This window comes from Caloenas nicobarica, chromosome 2, assembly GCF_036013445.1.
Source record: "Caloenas nicobarica isolate bCalNic1 chromosome 2, bCalNic1.hap1, whole genome shotgun sequence".
In the NCBI taxonomy this organism is placed as follows: domain Eukaryota; kingdom Metazoa; phylum Chordata; class Aves; order Columbiformes; family Columbidae; genus Caloenas; species Caloenas nicobarica.
Window position 1 is genome coordinate 100835069 of NC_088246.1, and position 20805 is coordinate 100855873.

The following is a 20805-nucleotide window of genomic DNA, read 5'->3' on the forward strand; positions in this document are numbered from 1 at the left end:
AAACACAGAAGGGAAAGAAGAGATAAAGAAGATAATAACAAAATGTATCCCCACTTTCCCCAAAAATTAAATAATTACAGTTTTTGATAGTACTATTCAGAGGCATTCTTTCTCAAACGTGGTTGTGTAAGACAATAAGAGTGTTGATAAATGAGCCGTAGCAGCTCTATTGTTTGGTCCACTTAAATTGTGGCAGATGGGAGGTCCCATACTTCTCCTTTATTTACCAGCTGAAGAGAAGAAAAGGAAAAAGGATGGAAGGGGTCTTGTTGAAAAAGAGGTCCATGAAAAAATGGTGTCCCTTAAATACAACACAGATGCTATCACAACATGTAACATGTAATATTGGGATATGCAGGAAATCACAAGCACTATTTTGCAGTGTAGCTAAAGACAAAAAAAAAAAGTGAAAAGAGGGTACTCGTGGGCTCATACATCTCTGTCAGACCTACATAGATAAGAACAATCCAAATATCACAGACCATGGAGAAACTGCAAACTGCGGTTTACAATATCTGCCATGGGACAGTCTTAATGATTATTTCCTCAGCATGGAGAGTAAGTAAACAGTTTATCTGCTATTTTAATTCACCTGTCATCAAAGAAAACTGGTTTACTTCCATTTCTGGGAAAAAAGTAGGGATGTATCTTCTGATTCACTGGAAGAATGCAACTGCTTTACAAGTTTCATGACTCCACTTTAAGAGTGCCATACAAAGAGAATGTATTCTTATAGCTCCAGCACAACTTATTTCATGTTTTGCAATGCCCTTTCTAACTCATTGCAAATAAATAAGTTAAAATTTCTTTCACATATATTTATTATAAGGACTTCAATAGTTGTTTTTCAAAATGGCTCACTCTGCAACAAATGTTATGATAAAAAAAATACGACAACATAAGTTTGGAACTAGCAGTTCTACAGGACACGTCGTGTGGCATAAGTATTGTACAGAAGTGTATCTTACTTGCGCAACGGTATGATCAGGGCACCAGCTACGGACAAGGAGCAGTTTACGGAATTGATCCAGTAAACTGTCATACTCATCAGGAATGACAGCTTTTTCAGGTGCTTCTTCATCAAACCAAGCTTTCCAGGACTTCTCATTCTTAACAACTTGCACCAGAAGGTGATTAAAAGGGTACAACCTAGATAACTGCACAAGATTGAGCCATGTCATGTCAAGGATCCACTTTTTTGGTTTTGGTTCCACAGAGTTCAGATCTAAACTGGCACCTCCTGCAAAGTGAAAAGCATTGTGAAGGAAAACAATCATTGTTAAACAGAAAAATGACAAGTAATAAAAAAGATATTTGTTTCTATAATTTAAGGACTAAAAATCTTTCTAAACCAGACCTAGAATTTGCTTGGAAGAGTCATTTAACAAAGATGGATTGGAGAAGTCATCTCAATGCCTCCCAAAGCTGATATCCCAGTAATTTTTGTGCTGCTTTTTCTCCATCTATAGAGCTGGAGTAAAACTTTTCTATCTATAAGGATACTCAAACCCAATTCTTCAGACCAGATGTAGAAAGGACCTGTGCTTAGTCCAGTCTCTCGTCACTTAGGCTACGGAGTAAGAAAGCACCTGGTGGATTCATTTCCAGGACTGTGCATCTTCAACACCTCTCAGCTCAACCACCACTCCAGTATTATGCCCACTTGCACCTCCAACACAGCTGAGTCACAGCTGAACACTAAAATCGGAGTTTGCGAAGTAAACTGAGATATTTGGATGGCAAGTACCCAACTGTGTTTATCTCAGTACCTGGTTGTACTTATCTTATCTTGGAGACAGTGGGGTCCACCCCTCATCACATTTTATAAACTTTACTAAAATTTTTCTCTGTCATTGTGTCCGAGCAGTGACATGCAGTAGTGGCATAATGCAATGCAATATGGCAATGTTTTACAACATGTAACAGATTTCCACTTTTTTAATACTGACACATAAGTGTACTGCAAAATCAGAATTTGGCAGTTCACAGACCTACGTAAACAGGCACGTTTTTAGAGAAATTACCTTTGATCAGTGTCTCAAACTCAGTGTGTGAAATCTTCTTGGCCTGCAAGTCAATCTTCAGTGCCAGAAGCAATATAAACAGGAATCTGTGATTTTCATACAGTCCTCGAACTGTGTACTTGAAGACTTCGTAGGTGAGATGCTCGATTACATATCCTACCCTTTTTGCTGTGATCTGAGATTTCTGAGATCTTTCCACTGACAGGTCAAAAATGCCAAGGAACTGCCGTAAGGATGTTTGGTACATGACATTAACCAAGCTCATTTCCACAATTAGGAAATAAAGGATGCTACCACGACCAGCAACAGGCCGATACTCTTCACGTGCAGTATTGATTTTCGCCTCTGTCTCCGCTGCTATGTTTAATTTTTCACTGACCTTAAAATTAATGGAAAAGACCATGAAGATTAAGTCATGTCACTTGTGATTTATACTGCACAAGAAAAAAAAAAGGTCTTGATTAAGATCACAATGGCATTTTTAGTTGAGCTTTGCTTCCCTCTGTCAGTGTTTCAACACAGACATTGTGTCTTCGTGCGTTCAAACACCAAAGCACAATGGGATTTGATTCAAACTTACACCTGTGAGGTATGCCTGGAATATAAATTCAATTTTGCAACATTTTATAAAGAAAAAAGTGATAGTGTTTCTACGACTTATTTGTTAAGAAGTTGGATCTTATATAATGTCTCTAAATGGAGGGGGGGAAAAAAGGAAGAGGAAAAAATCTGTCTGCAAATACTCTTTAAATTACAATTACAAAATGTATCTGCAATGTATTCAAAATTCACCTCTTCTGCTGTTGTTTTAGTGATTCTTAGGACTTCTATCAGAGACTCATCTTCAACCAAAGACCCCTCTGTACTGGTTAGACGGAAGAGTAGATTATTTTCAAGCTCCTGCATTTTCCTCTTGTTACTTGTCACTTCTTCCGTCAGTTTTACTCGTTCTGCCTCCAGTTCCTGTATTCAGAAATGTTCCTTAGAATATTTAAGATTAATTCAAAGAAAGATTCCTTATAATGACACAGAAAACATGTGATATCATTCATGACAGATTGGGGGCTTTGCAACTTTTTCAGAAATACAGAAATATTATATACTAAAGTAATATATATGTATACTGCATTTATTTGATTAATGCAGCATACTGAGGAGCAAAAACATATTGGGATTACCAGGAAAAGCTTCCTCATGGTCAGGTGTGCAAAGCTCTAAAGCTAGTTTCCAAAGGGAAGTGATAAAAGCCACATTACATTATTTAGAGTTAAATCAGACATAGGACTGAAAGGTGCATTGTATGGATGGCTTTTACATTGTTAGGGAAGTTGACTGCATGACTTTTTCCATTTCTAATTTCTATGATTCTGTGACTTTGCAAGATAGGCTCTGCTGCTGCTTATAAAATAGGAAATGTTACAATAATTATCTATGTCATATGGAATTTTTATGCTATTTCTACAAGACAGACAATGGCAAGGGAACAACAACAGACAAGTCAGCAAATGCCAAGTGAAATGAGGCATCTATACTGCTCAGCCCAACATAACTCAGGGATACCCCTGCTGGCTACCTTTATTTCATTAATCAAGTCAACCTTCCTGTAAGAAAAGGGCAGTTAATAAATACCAGTCTACCTACACCTATGGCTTCAGTTTATTTTCATTCTTGTCAACATGCCAAGTTAGAGAAAAAGGAGAGGCTCTCCTATATTTCAAAGAAGTGACAAATTTCTTTACTCTCATAAACTTCTTATTTGGAAACCTGTTTGTAATATATTTCAGGGCTACAGAATGTAGCTTTTTGGAAGATACAAATAACTGCATCCCAAGAGGAGATTGACTTCAGCATCAGTCATTCAGCTTCAAATTTTCTGCATTTTCACCTCTTTCTTTACCATTAATGCAAAAAATATTAGAATTACACAAAAGGAGTAGTGCTACAGAACACTCAGGCATGCATTTAAGCACATGCTTAAATTCTACTTAAGGTCATGCTTAGTTTAAGAACAAGCACCTCATCCATTCTATTTGTAAGCCTGTAAAGAGCATCTTTCAGAAAATTAACAGATATGCCAGTTGCCAAGCTTTTGTTTGCAAGAGGATTTCACAATTGCATTTGTAACATAAAAAATAGCTGTTCTGGACACAAATAGCAGCAGCAACTTCATTATCAAAGTACAAAAAGATGCTGACAATTTATTTTTTCGAATAGTTACAGGAGCAACCTTTAAACTGAGAAGAATAAACACTTCTTTGATCATATATTTCATTGATTGGTATAGCAATCTTTAAGAATGTCTTGGTTCCTTTAATCTATTACTTTAGCTCAGTGGTCATACACTTGTCTTCTTGTTTGTAATAGAAAACCTGTCCTTCAGATTCTCTGTTCATGCTCTGTCTTGTCTTTGAACTAAATTTATCAGAGCTCCATTTGCTCTGGCTATCTACACCAGGACACCCATCTCTTATTGAGACAGGAGAGACAGAACCACCATGATTTCTTCGTATCTGCTAAAGGGAAGAAGTTTAATAAAAGTTGGTCACTCACAAGCACGTCCCTGTGCAGCAAGTGTGCTGCTATTAACCAGTTACCCTTGCAGCTCTCTTCAGTTGATACACAGCACTGGAGGGATATTTTTCAGTGACTGTATTTTTGACCTAAAACACAGTCAAGGTGTTGCTACGTACATTCAATAAGAATTTTCTAACAGTTTTGTCCAAGAAAATAACACAGTGAGGGCATCTGTGTGTCAGGAGATGAATTTTATATGAAGGTCATGAGAAACCAATTTCACTTCTATCCTGATTTACACCTCTGTGTCCCATCAGAAGGAAGTTAGTCAGGATAGTCCCAGCTACTCCTGCTGATGCTGTTCACTTTTGCTTACATGAGCGTACTACTGGAGTGAAGATTAGAAGTTTTGCGTCCTTAGCATTTGTCCCACCCTGCTAATGGATTGCTTTTCCTCAGTACCTGCTGTCATAGCTTTTCCAATTTTCATGGAACAATTCATAGCAAGTTTGGGCATAATAACTTTCTAGCCTCTGGCTGTGACTTTCAGACTGCAGGAAGGGCATGTAGACTCCAGTCCTTACTTCAGCAAACGCTTGTTTGAGCAAAGTGGAAAGGAGTTGGTCGGAGAAAGTGACAGCACCACTAAAGCACACTGGTCAGAAAATGCCTTGGGAAGTTGAAGAACGCAGAATGAATTCCCTTAGGTGGGGAACTGCCCTCACATGAACAAGCCCACCTGAGTTACTTATTGAAAACAGCAGCTCTGCTAATCCAAACCTTAATCTTTGTTATTTTTCTCACAAAGCCACAATGAGGAAATGTTCCATTTGAAATAAATAAGTCACTCAATTGGATGTGAAATACAACTTCTATGCTTTCACTTTAATGAGAAAAGAAGCAAATATTTCATTTGAGTGTAATTGGACCATAACATTTATGTATTTATTGGTATGACTGCCACAGTAAAAACCACACATTTGTCCCCACTGCCTATGATGAATTGACTCCTCAGTTTTCAGATAAGCAGGCTGTTAAATTACATCACACAAAAAGAAACAGGAACAACCTAGGAATTAAATTATTTTGGAGGATGTCTCAGATTTGATATTATGAAATAAAACTCTTGCAAAATATCTGAGAAAGGATTTTCCCCCTTATATTTGCTTCCACATAATCAATGGAAATTTCAGTAAGGGCAGAGTCAAGTCAGTCTTCAGGGCTCCTTAAAAACCTCATATCTCTGCACAATATAGCCTGGCTGGCAGAAGTAGTTTGGGTTCATAAGCATTTTTTTCATGTAATTCAAATTAAGTTGAAGAAAGAATTCAGAAATAAAAGAGGTCTCTGGCTGAACAAGGAGCCTTTGCTATATATGAGGGAATAAAGATGCTTTATGTATGTCATGTATATGCCTGTGATGTATTTTTAATGAATTTCTTCTCTTTCCAAGGCCAGGTCTTAAGATAAACGTCTAGGTCTCTCCATTCAATCGACAAACAACTCCACATTGTCTTTCAGCAAATGCAGCATCCCCTAAACTTTCATTCATGTTTTTGTTCTTGCATTTGATTTCAACCAAGATATAGAATATACCCACTCATGGTGCAGATATTGAACAAGCCTTTCCTCTGTACAAATAGTGCAAACTACTAGATACCTGTTTTTCTGTGAGTATGACACGGCCAAGCAGCTGATCTTCCAGCCCTTTCATAGTAACAGTAAAGTCAATCACTGTTGTTCTTGCACTAATTTCTGGAGTATAGGCAGGATTGGCCAACTTCGTTGTCATATAAAGGGTAAACCCCTTCATCAGATCTACTTCCTTGTCACCCACTTTCACCTGAAAATAAAACATTTCACTCATTTTTCAAAAGCTGAATTCAGAAAAGCAGTTATTTTATCCAGTGAAAAATAGATTAACTCTTTTTTTTGCATTTTCATTTATACTTTTTAAACTTTTTGCTTAAAGAGTAAAAAATCCCCAATGCCATGAGTTCACTGCTCATCTTTCTAAGTGTTGCAAAGGTGTGAATCTTGGCCGTGCCCAGATTACCAGATACCCAGCAACTCTCCTACTGGTTTTTACTTTCATGTTCACAATTCATCTTACTTTGTGTGCGGAACCAGATTTTATGAAATTTTTTTCCAAGATGTTATCAAGAGCAGGATCAAGTTCCTCTCCAACATCTTCTATTAACAAAGGTCGTCCAAGGGACAGGCAGTCTTCTATATGACTTCTGAAGAACTTGTGGTTCATAGCTGTAACCTAGGAAGATTGGTTCATAATATAGCATACATTTGCAAGCACATAGAAAACAGCATAAAATCTATTGCAGCTTTCAAAAATTATAGTCATCCTGAGATATCTACACAAATGATTACACTTTGGGAGCCAACACTCACCTCCGCTGAAATGAATGGAAGTTTTGCTTTAAGCTTAACAGAAAAGGGGATCACATTTGATGTTTTTCTTTATTGTTACCTATTTATTTACTTATCTACATATCTATCTAATCACATTTGATGTTTTTCTTTATTGTTACCTATTTATTTACTTATCTACATATCTATCTAATCACTGCAGGTATCTTAGTACCTTTTAAATATTAATGGATTTATGCTCAGACACAAATGTGAAGCAGGGGAATATTTTTAGGGTTCAGACTGGGAACCAGTGCTACATAGGAGGCCTGGTCTCACATCAGATGTTGAATTTCCAACTCAGTTCTCATTTTACAATATGAAGTCTTAAAATTGCTAAAAATCACATAGACTCCTTTTCATTTATTTAAATTTAATAAATTTAACATAAACCTTTGAGATTATAATTGAATAGCCTTTCCAGGCATCTGTTAAGACATGGTTTGGGGGTAATTTTTTAACCAGAAAAAATCCTAGGATAGACGTGTTTTTAAAATAAATCATTGTCTTGCAGGCAATGCTCTTTGAAAAAGGTGTAATTAAAATACCTAGAGGCACATTACACAGTCTTAAAACAGTGTATTATTTAAAAATTAACACTATGTTCCACGCTCTGCACTTTTAGGCTTGTTATAATGTAGGTATATACATATCCACCAAAACAGCACATTGCTTACATTTTTAGTCCAAATGAAACTGAGGGATGAGGTTAGTGTCTTACTGACCAACAACATAACCCTAACAAGACCGTAGCAAATTACAGCATCCCAGATGTAAATGCATAATCTAAATACTTAGGTGTTCAGATTCTTGACATAACCCTGTTCCTCCTGGATTTTACAGGGAGAGAACTCAGATTCTTCTAACACAGCTGACACCTGAGCTGGGATGTCTAAAAGCCCATAACTGAATTTTCATCAGGAAAGCTTCCTCTGCATTCAAAGGCTGCTTCTGTGTGTATTCCAAGTTTTGAGAGTACTCAGCAGCTCAGTAGTTAAGCCCTGTCAGGATTCACAAATCGCATCGGCTGGATATTCACACATATTCACCACAGGGCAAACCTGGTAGACATTTTTCTCTAGCTCATCTGTCAAATGTCATAATCACTTCTAATGTAGGAATAGTGGGGAAAGAGGGAGATGTATTTTAATCTACATCTCCCAGCCCCTGCTTTGGCGAGTATGTGATAGAAGATCCTTATGGAATTACTGGACTAGAGAATGGAACCTGTGTGTTCCCAGTCCCCTTCTGCAGGCTGCACGCTGGCTTGTGGGGTGAGCAGCCACCTCGAGGGTGGACAATACAGACCCAGTGCAACTTATGGGAGGGAACTGAAGTTGCAGCTTGGCAGACACTTTAAAATTATTGGGGAAAAGGCTACAGCATGGCAGAAAGAGTCAGTATAGATCCCTCACTGAAGGAGACTCACTGTTGCCACTCTTCCTGCTAAGCATGGCAGCTCTCTGAAATCCTAGGTAGGAAATGCAAGTCTCAAAGAGGGTGAAATACGAGGTAAGTCTTTCTATTGTTTCCAGTTAGCTACTCACACTAGCTTTTCTTGATCCAATTTTGGAGGGCCAAAGTAAGGTCTGATATAATTTAGAGGAAGCCATGTTATCTATCCTAAGACAGTAGATTTCACATAGTCACGAAATGCCTGAATTCTTCTGTGAATACAACTCATATGTTTTACAAGAGCTTTTCACAGAATCACAGAATGTTAGGGATTGGAAGGGACTTCAAAAGATCATCTAATCCAATTCCCCTGTCAGAGCAGGAACAGCTAGGTGAGGTTACACAGGAAGGCGTCCAGGCGTGTTTTGAATGTCTCCAGAGAAGGAGAATCCACAACCCCCCTGGGCAGCCTGTTCCAGTGTTCCGTCACCCTCACTGAGAAGAAGTTTCTTCTCACATTTAAGTGGAACCTCTTGTGTTCCAGCTTGAACGCATTACCCCTTGTCTTACTGTTGGTTGTCACCGAGAAGAGCCTGGCTTCATCCTCGTGACACCCACCCTTTACATATTTATAAACATTGATGAGGTCACCCCTCAGTCTCCTCCAAGCTAAAGAGACCCAGCTCCCTCAGCCTTTCCTCATAAGGAAGATGCTCCACTCCCTTAATCATCTTTGTGGCCCTGCGCTGGACTCTCTCCAGCAGTTCCCTGTCCTTCTTGAACTGAGGGGCCCAGAACTGGACACAATATTCCAGATGAGGTCTCACCAGAGCAGAGTAGAGGGGAAGGAGAACCTCTCTCGACCTACTAACCACCCCCCTTCTAATACACCCCAGGATGCCATTGGCCTTCTTGGCCACAAGGGCACAGTGCTGGCTCATGGTCATCCTGCTGTCCACCAGGACCCCCAGGTCCCTTTCCCCTACACTGCTCTCTAACAGGTCATTCCCCAACCTAAACTGGAACCTGGGGTTGTTCCTGCCCAGATGTAAGATTCTACATTTTCCCTTATTATATTTCATTAAATTTTTCCCTGCCCAACTCTCCAGCCTGTCCAGATCTCGCTGGATGGCAGCACAGCTTTCTGGCGTGTCAGCCACTCCTCCCAGTTTGGTGTCATCAGCAAACTTGCTGATAGCACACTCAATTTCCTCATCCAAGTCGTTGATGAATATATTGAATAATACTGGTCCCAGAACTGACCCTTGAGGCACTCCACTAGATACAGGCCTCCAACCAGACTCTGCCCCATTGACCACGACTCTCTGGCTTCTTTCCTTCAGCCAGTTTGCGGTCCACCTCACTACCCAATCATCCAGTCCGCAGTTCCTCAGTTTAGCTGCGAGGATGGTGTGGGAGAATCATATTTCATCATATTTTTATTAAAGGCACCCACTCTTCCAAGATCTTTGAATGTTGCACATTATTTTTCTAACTCTTCTCAGTCAATGCTTCCCATTTCTAGCTGCGTTTCTACATGATGTTTTTGAGCACATGCGACTTAGCAGAAACTGAATTTGGTGTGGGATTGAATATTGGGCCTTTCTTAGCAGTTCTGGGAAATACAGATCCAGGTCAAGCTCCAGAAGGTTAAAGCTCTAGCTAATGACATCACTATGATGTCATCAGCTCCCTAGATGTCACTATCCTTACCTTCACTCTCAGTTTCTTTTTCTTACTCATCACTCTTATTTTGAGTGAAGATAGTATAACATGGTGTTCAGGTGACAATCTACAGTTGTAGGATAGACTTGATTTATTAACAACTAACTCCAGTATCATGCCCATCTGGCCTGAAAATATATCATGTGTTTAGATCTTTATCATAACCCATTTTATCCTTATTGATGTAATAAAGCATGGATGGTAGGCTGATTAGAAGGGAAAAAAAAAAGGAAGTTTTGAATTAATAGAAGACCCAGATCCCAAACAGGATGCACTGCTAAACAAAAAGTGAGTAGGGCAGAAAAATTAAGCAACTAATATTTTTATCACGTGCATTTAATCATCAAGATGCAGAGACACAGCCTAAATTTGGGCTTTGTGTTTGATACGCCTCAAAGATCACCAGATTTCCATTCTACCTCAGGACACCATTTTTTTCCCAGTTCCTCCCTTTTTCTTTTCCCTATTTTCCTCTTAAAATGTTTACCCTAAAATGTTATTGCCATGCAGCAAAAACTTCCTGCTCCTGTCTGGTGTTAATTTTGTAAGTGATTTATTTCCCTCTACATTTCTCTTTCTCTATGACAAGTAATTAAAAGATTCATCATGAAAATACATATAGCATAAAGTATAATTCCAATTTGCTCTTGAAACGGTCTTTCTGGGAGATGACAAAGCAGCGCAAGCTATTTCACCCTGATACAGATAGGTCACAGATTTTGCACTAGTCTTGTTGTCATTTCTGCCTAACTGTATACCATGAACCGCAGATTTATATTACATATGACCAAAGTATGACGACAGAAAAAACAGCTTCCATTGCTAACTATGATGTGACATAACACAGGCATAAAAAATATTAAATTAACTATTTACCTGGAGTCCATTATCCTTTTCCTTATTTTTAATCCATATCTTTCCTTGACCTTGTGGATCAATCAGCAAAGGATATCTAGATGCTTTTGTGACAATGATGCCATTCTGAATTGAAAGGTCATCCTTTGGAAGACCCTGGAGGTTCCATTCACCCACTGTAGCATTGTCAGCAAGCATAACAGTAAGATTCAGATCCTAATAGAAAATACGTAATTACAAGATTAGCACCAGTTAGAGGAGTTATACTAAAATATTTGATGGAAGGTTTTTCTTCTTATTCTGATCATAATGCATGATAGAATGTATTTGGTAGTTATTGTTTATTGTTTCCTTTCTTTAAAGTTCAACATCCAAATCATTGAAGTTGGGCAATAATGAAAGTGAATTCTGTTGACGCTTTGATGTCCATCAAAGAGTGTCAGAGAAACTCTGAAGCCAGTTCAATATCTAATGACAAGCTGATTTTGATATTGGCAAACTCTTTTCTTGCTAGCTCAAGAGGAAGGGTCATCTTGGTCACAAGACCGTTCTCCTGCTGTAAAGTTGTAAAGTGCCCTCCAAGTACGTATATGAATACAGGATGGTTTGTAAGAGACTCAGAGAAGAAAGAGGAAATGTACTATGGATCAATAACCATGAACTATCATGGAAAGTTATTGTTGCTGTGGTCAGAACTCTTGCCAGCTCATATATTCTCCTAAAGTTTGAGTTGCACATGTTGACTAATCTGCTTTATTTTATTCACTATGAACAGTGACTGGCATCTCAAGAATGTGTATGTGAAGAAAACAGTGCTTAAAATCACAAACTAAGCTCTCCAAATTAGAAAAATAGCTTAATAGTGATGTGAGTTTAATAAGAATAAAATTGAAGAGTTTTTTTGTTTGCTCCTTACATTTTTCACTCAAGAATTGCTACATGTAAGGTTTCTCTACAAGCAACATGTTTAAAAAGAAAGAAAAAACCTTCAACTCCTGCAAAAATCACATAATTCAGCATCTGAAGCCTAAAGGAAAATTTCAAATACTGTGAGACTTGCGATACAATCACAAGAGTTAGTGATACCAGTGGTTGCAAGACTCAAAAGCTTTTTTATCTCTGATTTTTTTTTACTACTCTGATTATTGAAGAATCCGAATGGAGCAATACAAAACGTTCTCAGAAGAGAAACTTTAAGAATCCAATTTCCTTTTGTGAAAAGGGCAGTAAAGCATTTAATAGCCAAATTTTTCAGCAATTGGAATCTAAAACCATGTTTAGCTCCTTAAGCAGATGAGCAGGGTCTAAACAGATTTGAATTTTTTCTTACTGTAGCATGAAATATCAGTCACTCAGAAACTTAGCTAATTTGTCTAACTACACAGATAGACAGCTAATTTTAAACAGTTCTCTTTAAATTGTTATGCCTAAATGACTCATGCACCCACAGCCAGTCAGTCTGTGACAAAATAAGGCAGATGTCAAGCCTTTTGCTTGAACTGCAAAGCTGTTTTCTTTCTGTGATGTGAAGTATCATGAGAAGCCCATATGCTGCCTTTTGTGAGTACTTAATTCACTGGAAAAAAATAGAACGCTCTTCCATACGCTATCATTGAAATCATAGTCCTGTCTTTAACTACAACTATCTAAACAGAATGATAATTATCATTTGAAATTCAGTAACTATGGCATTTGGTGTCTAACCTGTCCATATAAAAAAAAAAAAGCAACACAGAAACAATCAAAAAGTATTCCTCAAATTTTGAGGGGTGCAGCTGAGTAGTAATGCAGTCAGAATATCTTCACAGAGGCAAAATTTTAGTTCTTTATGTCTTGCTTTCTAAGGACATTATACACCCAAGTTGTCAACTGGTAAGAATCTTGACAGATATTCCCTAAGGTAAGTAGCTTTTAAGAACATTTTGTACACTGAATTTGAGAAAGAGCTTCCCTGGGATGAATGTGTGTAGGATAACCACCATACCACACTGGTAAAGAATCTTGCATCAGACTGCACTGCTACTGGTACTTTATTAATAAATCCATCCTTGCCTTACACATTACTTATCATCGGGAGCTTTCAAAGAGCTTTGCTGTCCAAGTGAAAATCGTTCATCTTTGTATTGTAAGTCATAGCATAAATTGGGCTGGGCTGTGAGGTTCACTCTGTCAGGTCAAGGTTAATAACTGTTACAAGAAGCCTTATGCACTACCTAATGTAAAAAATATATATATATATATTCACAAGCAACTTCTATGAGATGAACAGTATGACAAACCTCTCATGGCAAATAGGTCTCCCTAACATAGGTTTTAAGTGTTAAATTCCCCAAGAACCTGAGAAGATGATGCAGGAGGGATACTAATCTACCTTCAACTGTCTCACATGGCACAGCTACAGCTGTACACAGGTTGATCACTTGCTCCCTGAATTTTCCAGCAGCACCTGCTCTGTCAAAAGCTTTGACAGCTGAGGACAGGCGCCGTTTGGGCTTAATGCCTGCAATCCTATATTGAGAATAGGAAAGGCACCTGGAACTATTTCTCCAACCTTTACTGCTGGAAAAAATGTATGCAGGTATTCACAAAACCAAGTGGTAGGCAACATGGACAGGTTACTCAGATGGTTTTCATTATTATGGCCTAAATTCTGCTTTCAGCATGGATTTGTCTTCCAGATGAAAGGACAAATATTAGACAGACTTCCTAAAACCCATGGAATAGGAGGAACAAGGCTGCTGCTGGCCACAAGCAAAGCCTACGCACCCGCACAGCTGCCAGGTCCAGCACTCCCGATGCAGGTAGTGGTAAAAGGAAACAACAAGATTCATGTAAAGGAACCTGCCCTGTATCATAGTCCCAGCGTGCAGGTTGCTCATTTTAATAAAGGTAGTATATGATGTGGCAGGGAACTGAAGCTGCAGGATGAGACCCTGTCTCCACTGCATTTTAGGTCATCTCTGCCTGCACAGACTTAGGCCAATGAAGGAGAAGCTGTAATGTCAGACTCACCAAGAACAGCCTCACTGGTGACAAATGTACACAGATTTAAGAGCTTAGACTGGAGCAAGCTGACGCAGTGTAAACCAAGATTTACAAAATCCAGGTTTTGTTTAACTTAATCATTTCAATAAGACACTCCAAATTAAACTAAATTAAATGGTGTGTACACAGCAGAGGGGAAGACAGGAGGGTATCAATTCATAAAACATGGAGGTGCAGAGGTGATGTTTCCTGGTTCAAAATGTGCAGTGGTCTTTTCTATAATTGGTTGTAGGAGTATTTTTATGTCAATCAAGGATTAATCAAGTTACACTAAGAATAAAAGTGTGAAGTTTTAAAAAGGAAAAACTGTTTAGTTCTATTTTACAGGTATTTTCTAGCAAATCTAAATTATTAAAATATTGTACTTAAGTAATCCTAAAAGAAAATAATGGACATTTTCATTCCTAGACTAGTTTGTTGTGTTCAATATTTAATATATTAAGAACAGTAGGTTAAAGAATTTATGATGTAATATGTAAGAAACAAAAAAATATATGAAAAACCATTCATTCAAATTCATCCTCTATATTCTAGATATACAGTTTAGAGTGAAAAGTGTATATCCAGAGAGATTTTTAGTGGCAGTACATGAGACTGCAGGTAGTAGAACTGGAAATAGAGTAAATCTTGCTGGGTCCCTGGAAGCTGGTTGGGGCATAACTCCCATCCAACCCAGAAGCCACAGACCAATCTACCCACCTCTGTGCCATCCTATGGGCCTAATTTGGGAGCCGCTGCTTCAAAGACTGTCTGGAAAACTACCGGGGCACAGCAATACCAGTTGTGGGGTGGCATTCTCAACGACATATTCACAAGGTATTCGTTGTAAGGAGATAACTTTAACTGTTGAGGGAGAGAGTTACAACTGATGTTTTCTTCAATATATGCAGTTTCCACTTTCAGTAGATGCTTGATGTGGCTGTGGATGATTTGCTTAACTTTTGACTGAAATTATGAACATAACACGGCATTTGCAAAAAAACACCAACTATGGGGGGAAACTGTGACTACCTGATGGAACTCCTTATGATATGGTAAATCTACTCTAATCTGGTAAATTTTAGTGCATTTTGCATACTATGCAATTTCCTCCCAGGGCAGCTGACCTCAGACAGCATATCTCTCAGATTTGCCAGAGCGATGGTCTATGTACCAGTCTTTCAATGCATGACAGTGTCACGAGGATCTTAAAATACATTTTTTAGAAACTCAGTCGTCAACTGTTCAGATTTTTATATCTATTAAAAATTTTATGGAATGTGACAGCCTGTTAATAATCTTTCAATTATGTACTTTTCTGGAACAGAATGCTCTGAACATTATTTCTCTGCAAGGCAAAGAGTAAGGTCAGCACAGAGTGTGAATACTTACATTACTGTATGGAATCTTGCTGTTGTCCATCTCTTTCTTCCACAATTGGAGCAACAAATTCCTGTACTCCTGATTGAAAGGTCCAGAGTAAGAGAGAAATCCAGTGGCCAGAAGAACATTCCCCACTAAATCAACAATTTGATTTTGAAAGTTTTTGCTGCTTGCTGTCCAACGAAGCTGTGTATAAAAAATGATAAAGAAGTTAGATTAAGCAGGCACAAAACTAAAATGAAGATCTGACTTAAGAATTTATATCTTTCTGGTAAATAATTGTTCTCTGAACCAGGCATACTTTTGGCTTTAAATCAGTCTTTTCAGAAGTAGAAGTTTACTTGGAAGAGATGGCAACCACCTGACCAAGCAGAGAAAAAGCATCTTTGTCAACAAGCTGGCCAAACTGGTGAGAAGTGCTTTAAAGGAAGAACAAAGTGGAAGGGAGAGGATGAACAGCAATCATGTGAGGAAGTAGAAGACCAGGTCAGCAAACAAAATGTGCAGGGTGATATAAACAGTAGGGACCTTTTAATCAAGAAAACAGGGCTAATGGAGGATCACCCCAAGCATACCCACATAAACAAAGAAGTGCCAACCAGACAGAATGCTGGGGAGAGCTTTCATACTGTTTCTGGGAAATTAGCACAGCTGGGCACCTCTGTGAAGTGTTTGTACGCTAATGTGCACAGCATGGAGAACAACTGAGCAACTAGAGGGGTCTGTGTGTGTTTGCAGAGTCATGATCTCATGGGGTCATAGAATCACAGAATGTCCTGAGTTGGAAGGGATCATGGAGTCCAACTCCTGTCCCTGCACAGGACAACCCCACAGGTCACACCATGTGTCTGAGGCCTTGTCCAGTCTCTTCTTGAACACTGTCAGGCTTGGGGCCGTGACACCTCCCTGGGGAGCCTGTTCCAGTGCTCCACCACCCTCTGGGGGAAAAACCTTTTCCTCATGTCCAGCCTGAACCTCCCCTGGCACATCTTCCTGACATTCCCTCGGGTTCTGTCACTGGTCACCAGAGAGAAGAGCTCACCCCTGCCCCTCCTGCTCCCCTGGTGAGGAAGCTGGAGCCCCATGAGGTCTCCCCTCAGTCTCCTCTTCTCCAGGCTGAACAAACCAAGTGACTTTAGCTGCTCCTCATACGGCTTCCCCTCCAAACCCTTCCCCAGCTTCGTAGCCCTCTTCTGGACACTCTGCAGTAGCTTTATATCCTTTTTATCCTGTGTTGCCCAGAACTGTGCACAGTGCTCCAGGTGAGGCCGCGCCAGTGCCAAGGGGACATGGTGGGAAGGCTTCCTTAACCGGAGTGCTGCAACAGATGTGTCCAGGCTTGTCAGGAAGGACAGGCTGGGAAGGTGAGGAGGGGAGTTCTCTTTCATGTGAGAGAGCAGCTGGAATACATGAAGTTCTGCATCTGAAACTCTGGAGGGGACAATGCACCAGCTGAGAACTTATCAGTTAGGATTAGAGGGCAAACCAACATGGGTCATGTTCTGTGTGTGTGTGCTACAGACAAGGTAATCAGGAAGAAGTAGATGAGGTCTTTTTCAGACAATGGATGAAACCTCACATTCCCAGGCCCTGGTCTACACGGAGGACTTTAACCATCCTGATATCTGAAGAGCAGACAACACAGCAAGACACAAGCATACCAGGAGGTTTTAAGGGGTGCGCTGACACTTAGCACTTAGCACAGGTAACTGAGGATCTAATGAGGGAAGGCTGTTGGCTCAGCCTCAGACTTGCAAACAAAAAATAACTGGTAAAGGATGTAAAGGTCGGGGGCAGCCACGGTTGAGAGAATTGAGATTGTTTAGCTGTGAGAACAGAGGGTTCAGGTGGAACTTTATCAATGTGTAAAAATACCTGATGGGAGGGTGTACAGATGATGGTGCCCAACTCTCTTCAGTGGTACCCAGTGAAAGGACAAGGGGCAACGGGCACAAATTGAAATACAAGAACAAAATAGACACAAAGAACAGACACACATACACACACGTTTTTACAGTGAGAGTGGTCAAGAACTGGAATAGGTCGTCAAGAGAGGAGTGTCTGTCTTTGGAGATATTCAGACCCCAACTGGACAATTCCCTAATCAGCCTACTCTGTTTGACCTTGCTTTGAGCAGGGGGGTTGGGTCAGATGGTCTCCAGAGATCCCTTCCAACCTCAATTGTTCCATGATTCTGTGATTTTTCTGAATATTATTTTTGAGTTTTACTTATTCCTTTCTCTCCAGATTTCTGTTCCCTTCCAATCACTCTGCATGCAATCTTGGTCAGGATCTACATGTTTTAAATTTAGAAAATACACATTTAATCCAATATCAGTTTTGGCCAAGGCTCAAAGTGCCATATATAGTCTTTTATTTTTTTGTCTGAATTTTCAAAAGTAGAATGGAATAACAGCTCTTATGAGACCTCATAGCACAAGGCTTCAGAAAACCCACAATAAGGCACCATAACTTCCTATTTTGGTGTTGCTCTTAAATTTAGAAATTCACTGAAAAATATGATAAAGCATCTAACATTTTGACTAATATATTTTGAAGTACAGCTATGCAAACAAATGTCCTGGCCTCACAGGATGCAATGGCTGAAGTCAAAGCTCTCATCAATTTTGACTCTGTGTGAAATCAACCAAGGAATTATCAAAGCAAATAATCAGATGAGAAAAAAGAGTGTCGTGTTTCCTCTGGAAACCTTCAGGCTGAAGCCAGAAAAATCTGCATAGGAAAGGTAAATTTCAAGCGCAGTGCAAAGGATAATGATTAGCCCATAATTCTGTAAAAACTTCAAACAGAATTCAGGAAATTAGTCAAGTTTCAAATTCCTGTTCTTGTATACTTGGTGAGAAAAAGAGAGTAATCCTTCTTATAAATATTTTAGGGCAATTATTTAGGTTAAGCCTAATTCCTCTTCTTATTAAAGATAAAAAGAATTTGGCTCCTTGGCTTTAAATCTGAACTTTATCCCAATATGAGCCATATGATATGACATAAATCTTCATACAGAAGAATTAAGTTAACATAAGAATTTGTTTTACTTTGTTAGATACATTAAGCTCAAGCAAAAACATACATATAACTAAAATGAAGTGTCATATGATATCAAAGTGTCACTATGCCTTGAATTTCTTGACCACTGCTAATGATCATCAGGGAGTATTCTCAAAACTGGGCACCTACTTGGTCCTGGAAACCTACTCATATGTGCTCATACCTTTTCTCCACCTAATCCTTCAATCAGAGCTGTGGCATTGTTCATTTTCCTTCTGCATGCCTCAGCATCATCAAGTAACGCCTGCTTCTCTTTCATAGCGGTATCATACATGGCTTGTACTTGATCCAGTTCCATTTGCTTCTCATCCAGCTGAATTTGTGCGTTATTCAGTTCTGTTTGGGCAGCTGCAAGTCTTCCCTCTTGCAAGGCTAAATTTGCCTGCAAACATTTAAAAGTTGGTTAATACCAATTATTTGGCAAGAGCAAAGAACATTTATTTAATGGCACGTGTACTATATTGGGTACTTTTTAAAGCAATACCCGTTTAAGATGACAGCAGTTATTTTCCTCTTCTACTGTTATAACCTAAAATGGGAACGCAAGCATAACATTAAAGTTATTCAACACAATCTTAAAATGTTTTAATACTATTTTCAGAATTATCTATTGATCACACACTGATCAATGATTTGAAATCATGATACACTTGAAACAGCTGTATATTAGGTATATGAAGCAACCCATACAATGTCTTCTGTAATATATTATCAGTGCAAGAGAAAATTAAGATTGTCCTTATGGATTGTAAAATAAAAATAATGACAACAGATACTACTCTTCTCCTCTCTTTTCCCATCAATTACTTCTAAAATAAAAATATAACAAATGCATTTTTTGCTCCTCTGGAAACTAAAACTCTAGAGATTTTTCTCACATCTCTATAAAAATTCGAATGATGAGTTGCCAGTCACTTAAATGTGGCCTCTTAACCTGTATATTCCTAACATAGGGGAAAAAAAGGTGTTCTGTGATTTCAGAATTTGTTTCCAAATGTATGTTTGCAAAGGATTAGAGACTGACAAAGTCCTTACGAAATTCACACTTACAGATAAAGGTTGCTTCCATTTACTCTGAATATTTGTTTAAATATCATGTATCTTATTTTTTTCTGCTGTAAGAGTTACAAAGATGGAAACCAAGAATCTGTTAAAAATGTTTTATTACAATATGAAACTTTACACTCACATTACCTTACATTAGAAGAGTGAAAGTATGAGAAATCTCTGGAATGACATTTAGTGAACAATATATGTACTATATTACCCCCAACATATGTTAGGTTTTTACATTAGATATTGACTAAAAATATAGATTTAATTCTTATCAAAATATGCTAAAATCAGCTAATTCTTCTTGCTTTGCACAGGACAAAGAGAAAAAAAGGAAAAGAAAAACAAAAGAGAGTAGCCAAGATCATATTTTGAGATCTAGGTATGATAAAGAATTCAGCATGAAGTCTGGTGTATTTCAAAAGACAGGTCTGTGAGCAGGGAATTAGAGAAGCATATATGTAGTAAACAACAAAGTAGTGGTGCTTTAAGTGTTACACATCTAGAGAATAGCACTGTCAGCAAAAAAGTTGTTTACTGTAGCACTGTGTCTGTTGGCAGATCCTAGAGATAAACAAATATTTTACAATGGAGATAAGCCAGTAAAATGGCTGCTCATAAAATTTCCATCTATGAGAATCCTGAAATATTTTTACTCCACTGTTCATCAAAGAGCACATTAAACAGCATCTCCTGGAGATAAACATTGTTAAATCAGTGCATCTTGTTAAGACCCAGCTAAGCAGATTTCAGAACCACTACTGTTATTTTTTAGTGAATCTTGGACTATCAGGAAAAGTTTAAACAGTAAAGGCAGTTTGACTAGGTGATGTAGTGTTACTGTGTCCTGCACTGGAGGGGAGGTGGGGAGGGTTGAGGTAGGACAGAGAGAAACAGTGCAGGGCTCTTTCTGGAACTTAATAAGAAAGGACCAACAAGAAATGGATTAATTAGCTGCTTTAAAAAGATCTATAATACGAAGAGGAGGACAGACAGTGAGTAAATCTTCCATCCCTGTGGATGCCGGGCACCTCACATTCACGCAGCATCAGACAGAGCCTGGATAGATTTTCCCCATGGCATGCTATGCAGGGCAGATCCTCTCCATGGAGAGAAAACTCATCCTTTTGGTCATTCAAGCTATTATAAACTCCATTTATTATTCTGTCTTATTAAACCAGTTGCCTTATTAGGCCATCTGTTGTCAGGTCTTTCTTAACTGAGATCTGGAAAGAGCCCTGCACAAACCCTCTCTCTCCTACCTCACCCCCACACCTCCATCCCTGATGCAGAACATCCTCTTAGCCTTAAACTCCATGAAGGCTAAAATTGGGAGTAAAAC

General features: G+C 38.8%; 1 protein-coding gene across 1 annotated transcript in view; it reads right to left on the bottom strand.

Annotated features, from left to right (window-relative positions):
* LOC135985194 (dynein axonemal heavy chain 5-like) overlaps positions 1–20805 on the bottom strand; it is a 169318-nt gene that overhangs the window by 41868 nt on the left and 106645 nt on the right. Inside the window, exons 61-68 of the mRNA XM_065628249.1 lie at positions 18574–18792; positions 15354–15530; positions 10959–11153; positions 6652–6807; positions 6199–6381; positions 2817–2987; positions 2025–2403; positions 969–1240 (exon numbers count right to left, since the gene is read on the bottom strand). Of these exons, the coding sequence (XP_065484321.1) occupies positions 969–1240; positions 2025–2403; positions 2817–2987; positions 6199–6381; positions 6652–6807; positions 10959–11153; positions 15354–15530; positions 18574–18792 (1752 nt within the window). The remainder of the gene's footprint in view (positions 1–968; positions 1241–2024; positions 2404–2816; positions 2988–6198; positions 6382–6651; positions 6808–10958; positions 11154–15353; positions 15531–18573; positions 18793–20805) is intronic.